At 32.8% G+C, this 20,677-nt stretch overlaps 1 protein-coding gene and 1 long non-coding RNA gene across 3 annotated transcripts in view; one reads left to right on the plus strand and one right to left on the minus strand.

Annotated features, from left to right (window-relative positions):
* Positions 1–20,677, minus strand: part of LOC122569732 — a 265,026-nt gene that overhangs the window by 43,712 nt on the left and 200,637 nt on the right. The window contains exon 2 of one of the 2 annotated variants that reach the window (XM_043731251.1): positions 8,970–9,030. In XM_043731251.1, coding sequence (XP_043587186.1) covers positions 8,970–9,030 — 61 coding nt within the window. Of the gene's footprint in view, positions 1–8,942; positions 9,031–20,677 lie in introns of both variants that reach the window. The other variant, XM_043731253.1, reaches the window with a different exon arrangement.
* On the plus strand, positions 13,032–19,607 carry LOC122569735. The gene is made up of 3 exons (XR_006317557.1): positions 13,032–13,128; positions 18,755–19,024; positions 19,106–19,607. It is a non-coding gene; the product is annotated as an uncharacterized LOC122569735 (long non-coding RNA).

Raw genomic sequence — 20,677 nt, forward strand, 5'->3', positions numbered from 1 at the left:
GCAGTATGCAAATTTCGACTAATTACATCATATTCGTGAAAGAAGCTTATATCACGTTAATGGCGATTTCAAAGAAATACCACAAATATAAAATCATGTTCGAATATCTTTAACACGTTGACTGCCACGACACCCGTATTCGGGTGTCAGCAAAGTTTCTGGTCAGGCCACGTAACTCATATTCGGGTGTCGCTTATTTGACTACTTGCGAAGGATCGTCGTAGGTGTTTGAAAAGATATTCCATAATAATAAAACTGTCGAATTGTTATAAAAGTAATACGAAAATGGTTTGTTATAAAAGTAATACGAAAATGGTTTATTAAAAAAATTATTTAGCATGTAAAACTTTAAAGCATTCTATGCATAGCTGAGGTTGGTCGGGACAATTTGGTCAATAAGTTGTTGTTTTCTTCAAATTCATTTGTGCCTTTGTTCGGTCCATTCGACGCCTTTTATTTGCATAACATAGTTTGCACGCGCGTCTAATGCTTCTTCCGGAATCATAAGCCTCGTAAAAGCTTTCTTTTTCACTGCTATCTGACTCACTAAGAAATAAGTTTTCAATTTTTCTTTTCGACATTGTAACGAATTAGGGCAGAGATTTTAAGTTATACCGTTCGTTGCTCGGCCAAGATTCAAACTGATTTTGTAGAAAGTGGAGAAATGAGAAACAAATGCGAAGGAATGGAAACAAAAGAAACGAGAGGTAAGACCACCAGATGAGCGACTCGCATTATGAAAATATCGATGGGAGGATCGAGCAGAAAACGCTTGGTATTGCTGCACGCGTGGCCTGACGGAGATTTTTTTGAAAACAGGCGTGCCAGTCAACGTGTTAAAGGCTATAAGCCGAATAAACATGATAAAAGCGTCCCTAAATCAAATTAAACATGTGATACATCGATCGAAAGAGTTTCCTAGAAATACCATTTTGTCAGTTTCAGCCCCCCTATTATCAGGCTAGTTATTGGCCTAAACATAATTTACAGTTAATTCCTGATTTCTCTTGTTATATCCTATAAAGAATTATGCAGAACATCTAAAATACCATGGCCAGTATTACATATCTGAGAATTTTCCCAGATTTTTTTGAGTGGAAAATCTATTTTTAAAAAGTTACGAAAGTTTTAAAATGCCAATTTTTTATTCAAGTTATCAAGTGACAACACTTATATTTTTACAGTAGTAGCTTCCTGTCATGTTTATTAACTCATCGTTTTTTCAGATTTTTTGAAACGATGGTGCTGTATGTGGACACTTTGATTGATCTGTAGTAACAGTATGTAAATTGCACCAAAGCATACAGAATTAGTAGTAAATCAGTAATAAAATGAAAGTGACAGAATTAAACAGTATATGTATATACAGTATAATAAAATAATAAAATAATGCTCATAAAACAAATTTTTAATTTTAATAGAATCTGTTTTCAAAATTCCTATCTTTCGTTTATAACCTTACAGAACTCTAAGGAATTTTTCTTCTAGCGAATTCTAGAAACTCTTAAGGAATTTTCAAATAACTTCTTTCGAGCTACGTCGCTTTTGCAGCGATACATTTTTATCTGGTTCGCGAAGGTTTCATACCAAATAAGATTAAACTTACTTATTTTCGCAATATAGAATCTGTAATTTCGAAGATTTGCTTTATGAAATAAATAAAAATGTCTGACGTTAACAGATTATCTTTATCAAGAAGAGCTCATTCGCGCGAATCTTGTTTGCTCTCTTTAACCTTTCGATAAACATTATATCGCACACAGATCATGTGTCTATTCAAAACAAGATGAATTGCTCGTTTAATTTGCTTGATATATCTAGAATTAAGTTGATGAAATATTTTAGCTTTTTGTTCTTTATATACTGACACAATTACAAAATATTTTCCCAAAAATTGTAAGTTGGCCACTGTATTATCAAGGCAGGATAAAGTACCGCGTATTTCGCACATTAGAGCTAGTCATCCTAAAATTCTAAAGAAATTATTATAAAAATACTCAGTATCTATATGATAACAGACTATTTATTGTTAATCTGAAGCTGCTCAAATTATAATTTAATTTCAATATTCTATCATAGACATAAACTAAAGCTTTCCCTTAAAGACAAGTTAAAGGAATGCAAAATTTGTTAAAATTCATAGAAGAAACAAAAATATTTGTAATACAAAGCATTTCTAAGAAATTGTCGCTAATGATCCTGATTGATATGACATTAACTGTTAATAATAATAGAAAAAGGTAGGTATTAATCTTTCGTCAATTACTTTTAATATACAAAATTTATAATATGAAAATACATGATTAATGCAGTTTTCCTAGTTTCTTTGTTTTAATGTCATTTTATGATTACACAAAATAGCTAAAAATGAAAAAAACCTACTAGACGTATGCCGAAGATACAATTGTTAAAACAAATAATATTTTAACATCTTCAATATAGTATAATTTTCAATGTTTTAATATTAAGACGAATAAGATTCTTAAAATTATAAATAGGTTGGGAAAATACATGTTTTCCTCCGAAATCCAATAAAATTACAATTTTGGTAACATAAAATTAATTGAAAACGTACTGGACTCTAAAACTGCTGCCCTGAGGAAGAATGAAAAATGTGAAACACTCACATCTGTTGTGCTTTTCTCCCGTAGTCTTTCTATGTAATTTGCATCTGATCTTGGCAAATAAAATATTCTATAGCTAAAACCAAACTCTAAATCAGAAGGAAGATCCACGAACGATCCTATTTAATATTACATGGCAAAGTATGATCGTCGAACGAAAGCATCGATCGTTACAAAGGAAGCATCAAGTTCCAAATTCCTACAGAGGTATTCAACTATGTTACACGAGGAGCACCGATTTCCTGGTCCGAAGGTAATGCAATAACGTTGAAAATGTAAAACATTTTTCTCAATTTCTTCCCTCGCATGATATTCTCTGTGCGCGTGTACGATACGTTTCGCCGTAAAAATAATGCCGATAGAACGGTAAACTACAGACACAGGCCATTTCTCTCTCGAAAATAAGCTTCGCGGCGCGCTCCAGTGATCTGCGTGCGTGTTTTTCCGCATGCTGACCCACGACTATGGAAGATGCTCTTTACGATCGATGTCACGGTGACGCGAGCGGAAAAACGCCAGTCTGTACGGGATATCGGGAAATTTCGGTAATCGTCGCCGATAACCTCATTCGAGCGGTTTCCGTTGGCGAAAGCTTCCGCTTGTCGCTAATCTAATCCCAGCGTCGAAATTAGATTTTTTGTGGATTCGATTCACGACTGGCCGGCTGCGTTCGAAAAAAATAAAAAATATTCTAGCTAGATTGCCTTTTTGGTCTTAATTCTTTCTAGTGTCAAGGTTTAGCGTTTAACGAAGGAATCTCAAACTTTATACAGTTGGAGTTCTATCCAGTTCCTCTTTCTCTTACTTTTTAATTTCATTGATCGTAAGCATCGTAAATTTGACGAAAATCAAATTATAGGATTGAAGAATTGTTAGGAGCCTCTTGCCCAATCGAATTAATATTCTCGGCATTTTATAAGTTACAAGATATCAGTGCTAGTATCATTATATGTTATATTGTATATTAATACACAATCAGTTGGAAAAGTCTACGTACGTAAAAACATTAACTTTACGAATTTTTTTGATTTTGATTATGAAATAAAATAAAAATAATAAAAAGTACAATATCAGCAAGGTACGAGGAGAAAATCCTAGAATCGAAAAAGGAGCTGGTAAAAGAGTGGAAAGAGAGAGAAACTGGGGAAATGGCCAGGAAGGGAAAAGAGCAAGAAAGAGAAAGAAGGGACTAGAAGAGATGAGAAATGGAGGGACACAGAGGGAAGCAGGAGAAGAGCAAGAAAGTTGGACAGGAGACCAAATTGTAGAAGAAAGAAGAAAGGAAGAAACAGAAGAGAGGGGGAAAAGAATAAGGGAATCCAAATATAACAGATACTACAGGAACACAACCAAAGATGAGATACCAAAGTACTTGGAAGGGAGGATGAAGTGGAAGGACAGGAAAATTATAACCAGATTCAGGTGTGGAAACGAGACCAAAGCGAGGGAACACTGGAAAGAGGAGGGAGAAGAAAGGTGCAGACTATGTGAAAGGGAAGAAGAGGACCTGAAACATGTAATAGAAGAATGTGAGATAAGAGGAGGACCAAAAGACATGGAAAAACACTGAATGAGACTGGAGAAGGACTAATGGAATTAAAAGCAATAATAGAGAAGAGAAGGGCAATAGAAGACGGGGAAGAAGGACAAGAAGGTAGCACAGCAAGGAGGCAAAAGACCAAAGTGGCAGTAATGTGTAGTCATAAGTTGCAATAGTTTGTAGTCATTAGTTTTAGCGACTAGAGACAAGAATATGCCAAGGAGTGCAATACAATAAATGTAAGAAATGTAAACCGAAAGTTCGTCCAAAGCCGAAAGGCACAGACTAAAATAAATAATAATATAAAGTACAATGTTACAAGTATTACATATACTTATTTTATGTAAATGATATTATACAAATAATAGACATAACATTATATTGATATCTTGTAAGCCCTACGTAGGCATCAACAATGTTCTGGTATCTGAAAAAGTTAGAGGTTTGCAATTTCTGATGTAGTTCTATGCCAAAATTTTCGTGGGTTAAGTGCTTTAAGTTTTGTAATTCTTTTTAGAAATACATTAATAACAATGTAATGACAAAGTAATTTCGTGGGTTTTTAGTTTCTCTGGTAAGTCAGCTACACGAAATTCGCAAGATTGTTTGTCTATTATAACTCCTCTACAATGGATAATTGAAAACATTTTAATCAAACACTGGACAAATTTTTGAAATAAACCAATCATTTCTAACGATTATAAAATTCAACCTAAGGTTTCAACTGAGTTGGTAATAAGCCATTATAGGTGGACTTTGTAATTGTAAAAAGCTCCACTTAGAATATTCAAAGATATTTTATTCTTGATATGAAGCAAAAATATTTTCTAAATTTGTTAGTCTTCGACTTATATGTTTTAATATTCTTTTTATAAAAAATAAAAGGATGGATCAATGGGCGTGTAGAGGTTTATGTGTGTAGAGTTACGTGAGGTTTCAAGAACGAGATTGCGCGTTGTTGAAACCGTCGAATATATTTAAAATAATAAATTAATGTACAGCCGTATACGTGAGTCGTTACGTGAATCGTATACTCTAGATATTCTTGTGATACACTGTATATTAATGATAGATGCCCTGTACGTACTGTGTCGCTCGTGTCGCGTCCGTTTACTTATACTGGTCAGGGGAGAGTCGAAAAATTCAAATTCGTCTTCATTCGACGGTTGCTTGTTGCGGCGACATTGTTTTTGCCCGCAGTTTATTTGTTCTTGCATTATTTGTATCCTAACGCTGTTAATACTCCGAGGCAAAACAACAACATGATTTGAATTATCCTCTGACTCATGTGCCGCTGCAGGCGTATATAAAATGTATAGGTCTATATAAAAGTGAGGTGGATTATTATACGTGTTGGTTTATTAAAGCGACGAGTGATAAGGTTGTAATAGCCAACGTATTTTAAAATCAATTTAAATACAAGTACAGAGATAATGTATGCCGCTCGTTATCGTCGCTTGCTCAATGCTACTGTTCAACTCTCGCTCGCTATTCGACTGTATGACTCGCTATGCTGATTGTCCTAGAGAGCACGTTCGTCTGTTTGTATCGACCGATGGATATTATAAAAAGTTCGAATGTAACTCCGGTTGACGATTACAAATAACGGCGATAATATTTTGTCTAGAGTTCGTTTACCTTTGAACGTAGCAAACCAAAACAACGTTGACAGCCCAAGGCACAACAATGTGAGTCACTCCCGATTCGAATCTTCCGTTGACTGATGCGCTGCTACAAAAGTGATCTTAAAATCTTCAATACTCCCTTTATCGTTTAGCTATAGACATTTATAAAGTGCAGTAATAATATTAGTGATTTAATTTGAAGTTTGTAAAATTATAAAAACATTTCGCAACAAAATTCTACTAACCAGATTTTATAACCTGTAGTTTCACTAATATCCCTTTCACTACGGGCGACATCTCTGCCGCGGCACTCCCGCTGAACGAGCCACCGCGCCAAAATAGTGCGCGGTACGCGAGAAAAATCGTCAGCGGCGACGTTTACGCCTCACTGCAAACCGAGCTACTCTGACGGTGTTTTTCGAAGAAAAAAGCTTTCCTCAAAACAGAATATTTATAACTTCTCAACACACACTTTTAATTACAATTTGCAAACAAATAACATTACTTTTAATTACAATTTGGAAACAAATAACATCACAGAATATGATAATATGATATAATATAATATAACTGTATGATACTAATAGCTTTTAATAATGGTATTGCGTGTAGTATTTTTCGAAACATGGCGTTACACATAGGCCAACAACGCAAATTTAGCACTGGTATCGCGATTCGCTCCATAGTTCCCATCGATCGATTATAATCGACAATACACTTCGGTTTTTTAATAACTTTTTGTGTGCGATGATGACGTTTCGTGTCAACCAATTCTTCATTGTGGAAAGAGGACAACATATACACTGCCCTCTTGTTACACCATTTTATTGTTAAGAGAAGGCTTGTATATACAGGTTCAGAAACAGATATAATATAAGAGTTAACAATCGCCATAACCCACTAGTTACCCAACTACTTGACACGACGGACCAGATCCACAGATTAAAAAGACAATACCCATTAGATTGAAGCATTAGATTCAACTAGAATCGAACATACTGTAAACTTTTATAATCCAAGTTACAGTGCCACGCAGAAGAAGTTACTTATAATTCTCAATGAGAATTGATTGTCAATAAACTACCAAATGAGAAAAAGAAGAAAAGACTTCAGGATGTACGATACTCGTCGTATGTACAATAGGTGGCATCTTACGCTGAGCGACTATAGTCGCCCGTAATACGTCAGTGACATCTTGTGCAGAGCAACCGTAGTCGCCCGTAGTATGTCAATGGCATTTTACGGAGAGCGACTGTGGTCACCCGTAGTAGCGAAAGTGATATTATTAGTCGGTAATTATACAAGGACACCTACATCACTCTACGAAGTTATACGTATTTTTATGTATATCAAGATAAAATTCGATAAAATTAACAATGCTATATAAATTATATCCATAAAACAATATTTTTATAATAATTGAGAGGTGGGAAAGAAATTTATCTAGAAAGGAGTTCACTGAAATGTAAGTGATTAAACAATTTTTAGAACATTTTAGTTTGAATAATATGTAGCAGCTCATGGCCGTAGGAAAAGTTTCAAGTTGAATCGGAAAATTCAACACTGGGAGAGACCCATATTATTGTACCTTTGAATACTAACGTTGTTTTGGGTTACAAGGTCTAGATTGTTATTGCTGTTTCTTGTAATCTTCAGCTAGAGCTACACAAGAAGGTAAACTTTTTGTGGTAATGTGCTCCCTATTATATTCTTTTGGTATTGTAGCATTCAGTGAGCGATGGTCAAAATCGACATACATAATCTCTGTACATATACATATTTGTTTCAATATATCGTGTTTCGCAAAGGATATAACCTAACAAACACGAAGATGGTAACCATCCACTGCTATGTATATTTAAGCTATAATGTTTTACCAAATGTCCTACTGGACAAATTGTAAAATTTAAATAGATAATAAAAATATATATATCGTGTTATTACAAATTCATCCACTCGTTTCTTTGTCAAACAACCCTACACGTTATTCACCTCAAATAAATTAAAAATTTGTATGTATCAAATCATTATTGTGAGTTTTAATTTAAATTCTCAACATAAGTTGTAATATATATAACTGGATATGGAATAATTGATAAATAGTAAATAAGGAGTTCAATTCGTATAAAAATTGTTCATCTATGTAATTTGTACGGAATATGCATAATAACTCTTCTGGCTTTAAATTTGAAAACAAGTAATAAGAGTAATTTCTTTGATAATGAAGCCATTATTATTTCCTGTTAAAATCCTATCTAAATTATTACTAACATTGTGTCGTTAGTCGTTACTTAAAATTCAAACGTTCAAATACAAAATTGCAACGTTAAAATGCAAACATTAAAATTAAAATTAAAATGCATATATTTAAATATTTCTATTAAAATTAATTTGTATTCAAACTAAACCTTATAATACTGAATAATGCGATATCATTAAAACATATTTAATTGTATTACAAGTAGAAAGTGTAGTTTTATTCAAAACAGTATCACAAAATATAATTTTAGAATCATTTTCTAATAAAAATCATCATCATTTCATCAATCATTTTTATCTTTGCTACTGCCTTATTCTATCGTATCATAAATATAACAAAACAAATGAGAAATTAATTGTGTAAATTATTTTACCCAAATAAATATTAGCTTTTCACTTTTATACAAATTTATTCAATCATTGTTTAAATACTGAAACCCATAATCTACACTATCTTGTGAGAGGTACGTCGATGTTATTAATTTATTATTTACTTCAAGATAATAAATCTTTCTTCTTCAATGATCAATTGCTAGTAACTATCTATCAAACATCTTGCAAAATAAAATTTGCAAGTTGCACCTTGCGCATGCATTTATATATTAAAAGATACGTGCGATTTGCACAACTTCGAACGCTTAGCCAAACCGTGAAATGTCTCGACGTGTGACCGACCATGTTGTTGTTTATGACGCGCGCTATTGGAACTTCGTAAGGCAAAGGTTAATAGATTTTTTCTATTGAATTTCATATTTTTCGATTAATCGTAAATTTTTCACCATAATAAAGAATCTTGTAAATAATGAAACAAATCGAATAAGAAATCTTTCTATCTCTTTCCCTCTCTTTCTCTCGATACTTGGTCCTCGAAATCTGATAATTGAGTTGAATTACGGTATACGCATGTTGAATTATCCTCACGTAACGTAAAACCCCATGACGTGCTGACGGTACGCCACATCCACCCCGACGCCGCACACAACTGAAACAGAAAAATATTACGGATCAACAGGAATGGTTGGCAATTCCACTATCTCAGTAATGAATTTTGTCTTAATTGGATATTCGATGATACATTTATCGAACGAGTATTTTTTTACATTTTCGCAGGCTATAGCAAGCAAAATGGGATACGTTTTATGGAAATGCAAAACGCCACGGGGGCAAGATAATAAAACAACCCCATGTGAGCGGAACGTGTTACGGCAGAAACGATTTATCGCGTATTATCCGTGTAAGATTAATTACAGATTAAAAAAGCCAGTCCATTCGCGAATTGGTCAAAACTTTATGGAACAGTTTATATTATTTATTTATTATTGCTTAGTCCCTGCCTTTCGGCTTTGGACGAGCTTTCTCGTTTTTTACATCTCTTTTACCTATTTCGCTTCTTATATATCTACCTCCCCTCTTATCCACTCTGTTATATTGCACTCCCTTAATTATTCTGTTTTTAAAAACTATGGCAACTTTTGGACCTTTGCCTCCTTGCTGTGCTTCCTTCTTGTCGTTCCTCCCTATCTTGTATTGCTCTTCTCTTCTCTATTATTGCTTTTAGTTCTGTTAGTCCTTCTCCAGTCTCATTTAGTACTTTTTCTGTGTCCTTTGGTCCTCCTGTTATTTCGCATTCTTTTTCTTTCCTTCCACATAATCTGCACCTTTTTTCTCTCTCCTCTTTCCAGTGTTCCTTCGCTTTGGCCTCGTTCCCACACCTGAATCTGGCTTTTTCCTGTCCTTCCACCTCATCCTCCCTTCCAAGTACTTTGGCATCTCATCTTTGGTTATGTTTTTGTAGTATCTGTTGTATTTGGATTCCCTTATCCTTTTCCCCCTCTCTTCTGTTTCTCTCTTCCTTCTTTCTTCTATGATTTGGTCTGCTGTCCTTTCTTGCTCTTCTCTTGCTTCCCTCTGTGTCCCTCCATTTCTCACCTCTTCTAGTCCCTTCTTTCTCTTTCTTGCTCTTTTCCTTTCCTGGCCATTTGCCCAGTTTCCCTCTCTTTCCTTTATGCATTCTTTTAATTATTTATTTAATTATTTATTTATCTTATTATTAATGCTTTTGCTTTGATTTCTATTAGCTTGCATTCTTCTATCAATATATTATTATTATTATTTATTTAGTCCGTGCCTCTCGGCTTTGGACGAACTTTCAGCTTTCTTTACAGCCCTTTATTGCACTAATCACGTTCTTACCTCTAATCTAAAACTAATGCTTACAATCTTCTTCTATGAATATATAATTTGGTGTTGTCGTATCTAAACCTAAAATTTCACATATTTTCTTTGTATTCTATCCAGTCTTTCTTCCATGTTCCAGCCCCATACCTCTGCTCCAAACAGCGCCACGCTTTCTACCAGTGCTCAGGAACAGTTTATATTTATCATAATATTTTAATCACTTTAACCTCTTTCTTTAAAAGATGGAAGCTGGTTAATATAAATTTTTGCTTATCAAAGTCCACATTGTTAAATAGTGTAAATGTATTTTTTTCAAAAATACATACATATCTAGAAAATTTTATTATGAATTTTCACAATCACTTACATAGTCGTTATGGTTTCCCTGTGTTGTATAATATTTAGAAGCATAGATTTTTTAGACAGGTATAATTACAGAATTTTGTTACTTTTTACATTAGAACGTAATTTTATACACAGTTCCCTTAGATTAAAGATTTTGTCGCTTGTACTACTTTCCCTCTGTGCTCCTTAATTACTTTCCTTGACTTATCAATTACATTATGATCAAAAGATTTATATAAATTTCATAATATACAATGTATCTACTATATATATACACGATATATGTAGGAATGACAGGGCGGATGACTATTACGGAAGGTTGTACTATTACTTTATTGAAACATCACTCATTTTCTAAATAAAAATCTAAGGTAAAACGATAAAACTATAAAGGAAAACTGTAAAGTGGTACAAAAAATTATTTTTCCACTTGTTAGATTTAACTATATATAATGCATATACTTTATATCAAAAATCTACTGTTTAATCATTTTAAAAATTGTTTAATCATTTTTTCTACGGTAAAAGCGCTTTTGTTAATAATAATTGGTTAATTACACTTTTACGGCAAAATGGCTTCTGTTAATAATTTTTTGCGGACAAGATTTTCCTTGTTTATATAAATTTAATATAATATTTCTTTTACCAATCATTGCTTTTTCTGTTTCATTTCTTATTATTTTTATTTTTTCCCGCGTGTAAAGACAAGTGTAAGACAATGTGAAGTTCGAACGCCTGGGACGACGCTTGTCTCTGGACCTATTGTCACGTGCCATAAATTAAGGCTTTAGTCGACTAGCGGTCCCGACGTCGTGCAATTGCGACTTCTGAAAATGCAAGATTTTGAAGATTTACACGTACGAAAGTCAGACTGAGCAGTTGGCAGCACAGGAATCCTCCAATTGAACGATACATGGGCAACAGCTCACTTCGTACAAGTCGTAGAGAAGAAGATTACATTCGAAAGCGTAAACCATCCTGCGCGATGTTTTGAAGAAAAATCGTAGATTAAACATTATACCTATCTATTCATTAAAATTCATAACAGCACATCGAAAACCTCATGAAATTTTCGAATAGAAAGAATTAAACCTTAGAGTGCTATGGATGCATATATGCCTTTGACGAAAATCATCGGTGTGGACTAAGGACGCATATATGCGTCTGGCGAAAGCCATCGGTGTGGACTAAGGACGCATATATGCGTTTGTCAATTTTTCCGAGCACCTACGCAGAAGTAATACTATTATGTTTGTGTGAGATAAATATAAATGCATTTCAATGTTAATGCCGCGTTCGAAGAAACTGTCTTTTCTTTTTTTTTTTTTTTTTATTTAATACTTTGCATTCACAATTTGTCCAATTTGGACATTTGGTAGAATTGAAACTGTCTGTGAGAGAATATTGGTCTACTGACGAACTGTTGAAAAGCAATATTTTCCGCAAAATAACAGCACGAGATCGATACATGGTATTATTACAAATGTTGCACTTTAACGATAATAATACAATAAGCGACGATCCTTTAGCAAAAATACGACCAGTAATCGATAAATTAAAGATTTCCTTATNTCGCAGTCATTTGCACATTATGAAAATCTATGCGTCGATGAAAGTCTTTTGCTGTACAAGGGCAGATGTTATTTTATACAGTTTATAACATCCAAAAGAAGTAGGTTCGGCATTAAATTATTTCTCCTTAGTGACTGTAAAACTAATTATGTATTGGACTTCGTAATTTATACCGGACAAAAAACAAACATTAGTAGAATTAACACAGCCATTGGAATCTCTGGAGATGTTATGATGACGCTGCTTCAGCCATATTTTGGAAAGGGCCATAAGGAAAACTATAAAGTGGTACAAAAAATTATTTTTCCACTTGTTAGATTTAACTATATATAATTCATATATTTTATATCAAAAATCTACTGCTTCGAAACAAAAATTTAGTGAATTTCATTTAGCGTTGGTAAGAGACATTTTACGAAAATATTCCCAACGCAGAAGCATGGCAAGAGGGGGAAAGAGAAAGTCTGAGGATTTACCGTTTCGTTTAATCGATAGGCATTTTCCATCAAAATGCCCTAATCGTGCCGGCACAACACAATTATCAAGAAGAAGATGTGTTGTCTGTGTGAAAAATAAGAGAAGGAACGACACGCGATACGATTGCAGAAAATGCGATGTCGGATTACGTATCGATAATTGTTTAGAAATTTTTCACGCGCAACTGAATTATTAACTTGTTATATTTACTAAATTTAGTTTTCTAGTTTATTGTTTTCTAGTTTACTACCCAAATTCTAGTTTATCGTAAATTTCAATGTTTATAATAAATAATTAATACTAAAAAATAACGCTCTTGAATCATTTAATCTTGTGCAAAAGAATTACTATAACTTATTACGATTTGCGCTTTGAATAGTCAATCAGCAGAGTTCAGTATAGCGAAAAAGTATTCAGTCCACAGTGATCGTCAGCGCTGGCCGCGCGCCGTCCATGCAGAGCGCATAGGCTCCGAGTATTCAGCACTCTGAGGGTTAAGGAGGATTCGGTATAAAGCGTTTTCATTATTTTTTAAATAGCGCATCATTTGTGTGTCCTTCGGTTTTCAATTGTCATATAGTAACATTTATTTGAATATCCTATATATTACTATATTACTCTATATGAGGATTTTTCTCGGTAAAAGGTGAAAGGTTAAAGGCGGACCAACTTAAATAATCTAACACAAATCGTGCCGTTAATGTTCGCGGTAGAAATATAAAAAAATGTTTAAATATTTGTTATAATATTGTGAATATTATATATCTAATATTGTAATTTATTTAGGGGCATTGCTTATGCTGTTCGAAGAATCGAAGATGCATTATGTACAGCTCTATAGCATGCATTCTAAGTATAGAAAAGTAGCTTTTGTAATGCTAATTCAAGAGAGAAGTAGAGAAATATTATTAAGTATTATTATATGTATAGTATACTACGTACTTGAGTACATCATTTGAAAGTTATACTGAAGACAAAATTTTAAAAATTCAAAGAGAGAAAATTAATTAGAAAGGTAAAACTGTATTAGAAGACGGACAAAAAGCGATCTTTATAATTAAATTCAATTATACGTTTCATATTCGTTTAAATTAATGTTACAAAATTCTTCAATTCTCTTAAGTTTTGTCTTATCTTAATTAATCCTAAAATTTGAGAGAAAATTTGTCCGAGGTATGAAAAGGATAATTAAATTTATGTACATCGTTGTTATTTTATCTGCACTTAATTACAATATTTTTAAATCTACAGATTTTGTACATTACTTGCAAACTAATCTATTTACGTCCAGTATCATTATAGTACTTCAATAAGATATTAATTATCCAAATGATAAATTAAAAATTTTTATTTCTGGTACAACTCATTTCAAAGTAGAATGTATTATGCCTTTCTTCTAAAATCATTCGAAAAAGGTCGGGTCTGAAAGGATTAAATTAATGTTTTTATAATATTTGCAACATAACTGAAAATATTCGCTTACACAAAATAAATTAAAATAATTTTGACATTTTTCGAAAATAGAATTGTTTTAATTAGCAAAAAATGGCTGTATGAAATGTAATGATTGTTGAGGTTATTAGATGTATAATGAGAGAGACGCGTGGATAAATTATAAGGTAGAAAAATATATTTGAAATACGGAAGTGAAAAGTACAAAAATTGAAATAATAATATGAGCTGCTCCACATCCGCACGCTAGCAGTGTTACTCTATAACTGAAAAAACCCCGAAGCCAACGTCGCCTGTCGACTGTTTATGGTCTGCCTTCGTCGCAGTCTTTTGTCTATGCGCTGTCGATGGCTTCGGTGCTCTAGAAAGCTAAAAAGACCAGATGTAGAGTTTTCTTAAAAGCGGTGACCTTCAACAATGATAATAAATAATGGTGTATAAAAAATGTAAGAAATGACGATATTTGTAAAAAATCCGTTCTCTCCTTTTATACAAGATTTATTCAAGTACGTAAAAAGTTGCAACATTAAAAGTTACGTAACTTTTGTTCAAGAATGTTTCAGGTACTTTCGGTAGTTGTAAAGATATCGTCAAAGCAATAAAATTTTCAAGCATAATTTAAACCTTTAAACTTACGTTTCGTCCGCCAAATGAGTTACAATTTCCCAGAATTATGTTTTCTACAATGAACGCATTCTGAATCCTGTTAAGTATTAAGATTAGGTATTAAGATAAAAATGTTTAACATAATAAGTTGTTTTTAACACTTCATTTTATACAATTTATTATTTATATGTCCTTTGGAACATTGTTAAATATAAAGGTTAAACCATAAAAACCGTGATCAGCTTAGATTTCGCTCTTAGTGGAAAAATTTTAGCTTAGTCGAAAAATTTTTTGTCTCCTATAACATGATTCAAAAATTTATTAAAAGTTTTTGTGCTTCAGATAAAAAAGATATTTGTTACGCTAATTACCGAATTTGTCTCAGTATCCGTCAAGAGATAGGTGTACAAAATTATTATGTAATAAAATAAAAATAATAAATAAAATTATCATATCATCTTAAAGCACTCTTTGAACCATGTTATACCAGACAAAAAATTATTGGTCGGGCTACTAAAAACAGAATTATCTAAGCCAATCACGTATCATGGTGAATCATCCAGCATAGAAATTGCCAGTAACACACAAGAAAGTTATATATATATATATATTATGTTATATAAATACATAAATATTACGTAAGTACCATATTATATTTACAGATTTATTTATATTCTATTTTTATTTTGTTACATAAACGATCTTAGAATATTTTATCCATTTGCATATCTAATTTTTATTTGTTGTTAATTCGCAGTACTATTCATATGTAAATCTTTACATTGTGCAGATAATTTCAAAATGCTTCTAGAGCAAATCAGCATTCACCTTCTGATATCAAAATATAAATAGAAATATTTCACAATATTTCTTAGGATAATAAATAACTTGCCGAAAATCATGATCAAATCGTATTTATTATTTCTGATTATAATATTCTTCTACAACATTTCATTTTATGAAAATAATAAAAATATTTCAATTATCTTTTATTATCTACTATCTTCTTAATAATTTATTTCTCTTTTTCTAAATATTTTCCAATGTATTTTGTACAACAATTTACGATTACGTTCTTTCATTTTTCAATTCCTTATACGATATATCTTCATAAACAGTAATTTTCTTAATTAAAAAACGAAACGAAAGAGAAAAGGAAGAAATAGAATTTGCTTCAGTAACCATTCTTTGAGGTAAAAAACCAACCACGGTAAGCAATCCTGATGTTATATTAGCACATGTAATTCTTACATTACCTTGCGTAACAACCTCTTAAATATTCATTAACAAAACAAAATTGCATAAGAACACGAATTTATTAAACATTAAATCGTAACGATTTATTAAACATTTACAACAAGAAGCTGACCTCATCCAAGATCTCTATATATACTATATATTATAAATACAAATTTGCAAATTTTGACATAAAAGTTTTTAATCTCAGACATATCTAATTTTTATACTTTTATAAGTTTCATAATTTCCCGAGCATCCTTGGTCACTAGATGACAGTAATATCGTTATATAAATATTCGATGATATGTGTCACACATCGTAGCAAAAACATCATAAATGCATAATTGCATAGCATGCATACTTAAAAATAACTACAGAATACAAAGTTGCTTATCTCAACATTATAAAACATTTCTTTCACTATCTAATTATAAGTTTTACCAACTGAAATTGGTTTTCTTCGTCGTTTGAAAAGTCACCTGTTCGCAGTTGCGAACATCGTTACGCTGGGATGACGATATGTGTGTATGTACATTTACATATAAGCTATAGTTCAAAAATGTTTGGACACTTGCTTATCTTTAAGGGGATGTATATAATTCAAGCAGAAAATTACGAATAAGAGAATCTGCAATAATCTTATTTTTTATGATCATTGTAGTTGCATATAGTAAATAAATATGTCGGGTTATCGTTAGAATTTAGGGCGCGTGACAATTCTTCATTTGAATTAGCCATCGTTATGTACAACAGAGATTATATTTACAGGTATAAATATGACCTTTTATAAAGTTTCACGAATAACCGTGGTGTTTAGACACGCGAGATGCTATTGACAATGTTCTTGGGTTCGATAACGAATCCACGGTCAACGGGGTAACTCTTTACTAAACGTAGAATACTTTGAAGCACGAAATACGTTTGCTGGGACGCTCGGTATATACTGCTCGATGTGTAACTTTCCAAAAAGATCGCACGAATAATAGACCGATGAAAATTTTCCTCTCTTTACGATCGCGTTCGTTTGTTATATACTGGTTAGAAGCATCGAGAAAGCTCCAATCGCCGTTGCTAGGCAGTTTCTGCCTGGAGTTTGATTATTAATACAACGTGTGTCCCATTATATTGACACCTCCGAGGCAAAATCACACGTGGCTAGGCCCGTTCTTGAGGCCGTATGCCGCCACAACCACGTTTCTAGAGAGAACCATACAACTAGCGCACACCTCCGTCAGGCAAAACATCCATCCCGTGACCGTGGCTACGTTCGGCGACCAGTCGTGTCACTCCGAGCCCAATCCCACTATCGCGAATCTCGAACAAATGCAATCGGATTAAATGACAACAATTGCTTAATTACGGCTATGATAGAATCTAGGCTGAAGTATTAGAGGATTTTCCCAAAATTCCAAAGGAAAGGCTCCGGTGTCCTTTCATCTCCAACATATATAAAGGTCCATTTTCAGCAGAATAGAAATATTGACATACTTGAAGAATTTGTTATTAAGTATATTCTACTTAAATATGTCAAATATTGGTACACTTGTTATGTTGCTGGAAGTTTCTACGTTTAAACGAATCTTCATATTTTCAAGCTAGTAAGAATATTTTGTAAAAGGAAAAAGAACGTGAACAATGGGAAAAGAAACAATAATTGATGAAACAAAGATTATACTAAATTTGTATGAAGAAGGTAAATCTTGTTCTGAAATAGGAGAAAAAATTATTAACAGAAACCGCTTTACCGTAAAAAGAGTGATTAAACAATTTCTTGGCAAAAGAGATCTAACAAATGCCACACAAAGCGAACGTCCTCCGGGATGTTATAAACCGAGAAAGAAAAAAGATAGTCAATGTAATAAAAAAAGAACCTAAAACTACATTCTCGGAAATAGCTGAGCTAATAAAAGATGGAATCAAAATTTCAAAATCTGCTAGATTTTATATGAAAATCCGGAATGTGTCAATACTTTTGTTTGACACTGTATATGTAAACTAGCCTTAAAAATCGAAAACGTTAGAGAATGAAAAAAATCAGAGGTATTAAAAAATATCATGACATCAAATTCGCGTTCATCTAATAACAGTGTTTGCAGCTGTGACTTATCTAATCCAAACCAACACCGAAAGTAGTCAGTTGTATTTTTTTTATGCATTGAGCCTAACACGTGTATTTATCCCTCGGTCATATAGTTCATTCATACTCACATTGTTATACTTATCGCTGAATAATAAGTCTTTCAATAGTAAAGAACTATTATACATATAATATAGAAACCTGCATCTTTCAAACGTATGATTTTCCAAAGCTAAGATTTTATGTTTTAGATCTACTATCTCATTCCATGATATCCATCAAATTTCGTCTGCATCAGCTACCGGTGCCTTTTGAAAATATAGCAAAATTATCTTATTTGTTTAAAATGTATATCTTCGGGTTATCCAATTATAAAACTGAGAGTCAAATAAAGAACATTGCTCTAAACTGACATAAGGACTATTAATATCATTTGATTAATATCATTGACTAATGATTTAAAAATAGATGGGTAGGTAATCAATATGGCCATAGAAAAATAAGTACATATGATGCGAAAGCTGGTATCATTACTTTGCCATTGCTGGTAAAATTGCTTACGAAAATTCTCACGTTTTTGTTTCTTCTATTGTTAAGCTTTTTAATAAATAATTTAAGTTCTGTATTTCTCACTGCGTAAGAAGGTAAATAGCAAATACTACTTCTACCTACTAATTTGCCATTAATTTATACGTTTTAATAAAATTCGTAATTCGATTTAATAAAATTCGTAAAATTAACGATCGAAGCTTTTCCCTAGATGGAAAAGTGACACGATCCTTTCAACAATTGATTGCATAAAGGAAGACCGTTCGTGACTATAAATTTCACCTCGAATAATCATAAAGGGATATGCATAATGCGAGCGTGTATGGAACAAGTCTAAGTAATCGGTTTAACGCGATGGATCTTATGACTGCGGATAGTGGCTGCTTTTGAGATGTCTCGAAATTTCAGGAAACTACTATGCCTTTCAAGACGCTCTTTATCGAAAAGGCTAGGCTAAAGGGTTGAGTAAGGACATACTCGTGTAAGTACGTTCTTTGCTTACGTGATTAATAACGCCCTGAGATTATGAAAATTAATTTTGTTGCTTTAATGCATGTTTTAGTCGAGTATGAATCACATGTATCGTTTTGCAAGATAAATTGTCGCTGACTTATTAAAATTGTGGACAACGTGATGTTTCTGTTGGTATAAATATTCTTAAAGTAAATAAAGGTATAAGAACTGTGCAATCGTATCTGTTATTATTGACCATTATTCATTGTTATATATGTGTATATGTTACATTTTTGTTATGAACGTGACATGATTCAAGAAAGCTCATGGAGGATCGTTCATCTTAACGCGTTAAAGGAAGTCATTTCGTATTTCGGTAATGTTCGTAAGTGACGTCATCTGTATGTGTAAGCATGTGACTTAACGAACATCTATTGTTTTCTTTTGTAATACTGATCTGTATTTCGCACGAGGCTAACGTCATGCGACTAATAAAATAAAACATTTAGTAGAATTCCTCTCTTTTTCAATCTGTTTTATGGTTTTTCGAAGAATACATAACCTATAACTAACCTATAACCAAACTCGTTTACCTACGAATCGAGACGAATGGAACAAATTATTCTACAAAACGAATGTATTCTTCATGTTGCCGATAATATATTCTTTTATAACAGAGAGTAATGTTCTCAACTACAATTTAATTGTAGTTAGCCGTTAATTTCGGTATCGGCCATACCTAACACCCAATGGCCCTCGACCCTTTTATTATAGCTATATTTCGATTTTCCAAACTTTGCTTCGTCAATCTTAAAGAATGTAACAGTAATAACATTTAGATGGAAAAATAATACAAAAATATATATGAATATGGAATTGTTACATGAGCTAATTTTGATTATCCTACCTAGATGCATAAAAATGGTTCGTTATCCCGGACTTATCCCAACAATAGTGAAATCACGTTGCTACGGAACCACGGCAGTTATGGTAAACAGGAAAGCAGAAGGTTTTTGCAATATATAGTCGCACAGCTCATGTACAGTATCTTCTCATGAGGAATCCTTCGCAAAGCGATATATCAATCTTAAAAAATTAAATATTTTCTTTAATTGTTGAAATTACGAAAATTAGTCCAAAACTTATTGGATTGGACTTTATCCAAAGGCAATCGAATTTCGTCAAAAAAGGAATCAATTGTTATCGCAAGCTGCCTACATTTGCCCTGGTCGATATTACCGCGAAAACGGTCAACTCCGTACTTTGGCGTGTCGTACAATTTCAACGATTTGCGATAAATCGCGCAATCTTAGCTGGTCTAGAGTCGCTACAATCGAAGATACTGAGAACAGTAGTCAACGCCCCATGGTATGTCAGAGACGAGGATATACGCAGACTTAAAAATACCAACGGTCAAAGGAGAAATCGGCAGAAAAATACAAGGAAAGAACGGCAACACATCCAAACCAGCTGGATGCTGAAGCGAGCAAAACTCTCATAAAAAAACATCCCACTGACCTCACTAGAGGTCAGAAGACGAAATAAAATAGTCAATAGAAATAGAAGAAATAAAATAGTCAAACTCGAAGATGGTATTCCACTGGGGGTAGCCATCTACATGTTATTTAGCAATTTTTTTTTTTTTTTTTTTATTTAATACTTTGCATTCATAATTTGTCCG

Source organism: Bombus pyrosoma, linkage group LG7 (genome assembly GCF_014825855.1).
Source record: "Bombus pyrosoma isolate SC7728 linkage group LG7, ASM1482585v1, whole genome shotgun sequence".
Classification (NCBI taxonomy): Eukaryota; Metazoa; Arthropoda; class Insecta; order Hymenoptera; family Apidae; genus Bombus; species Bombus pyrosoma.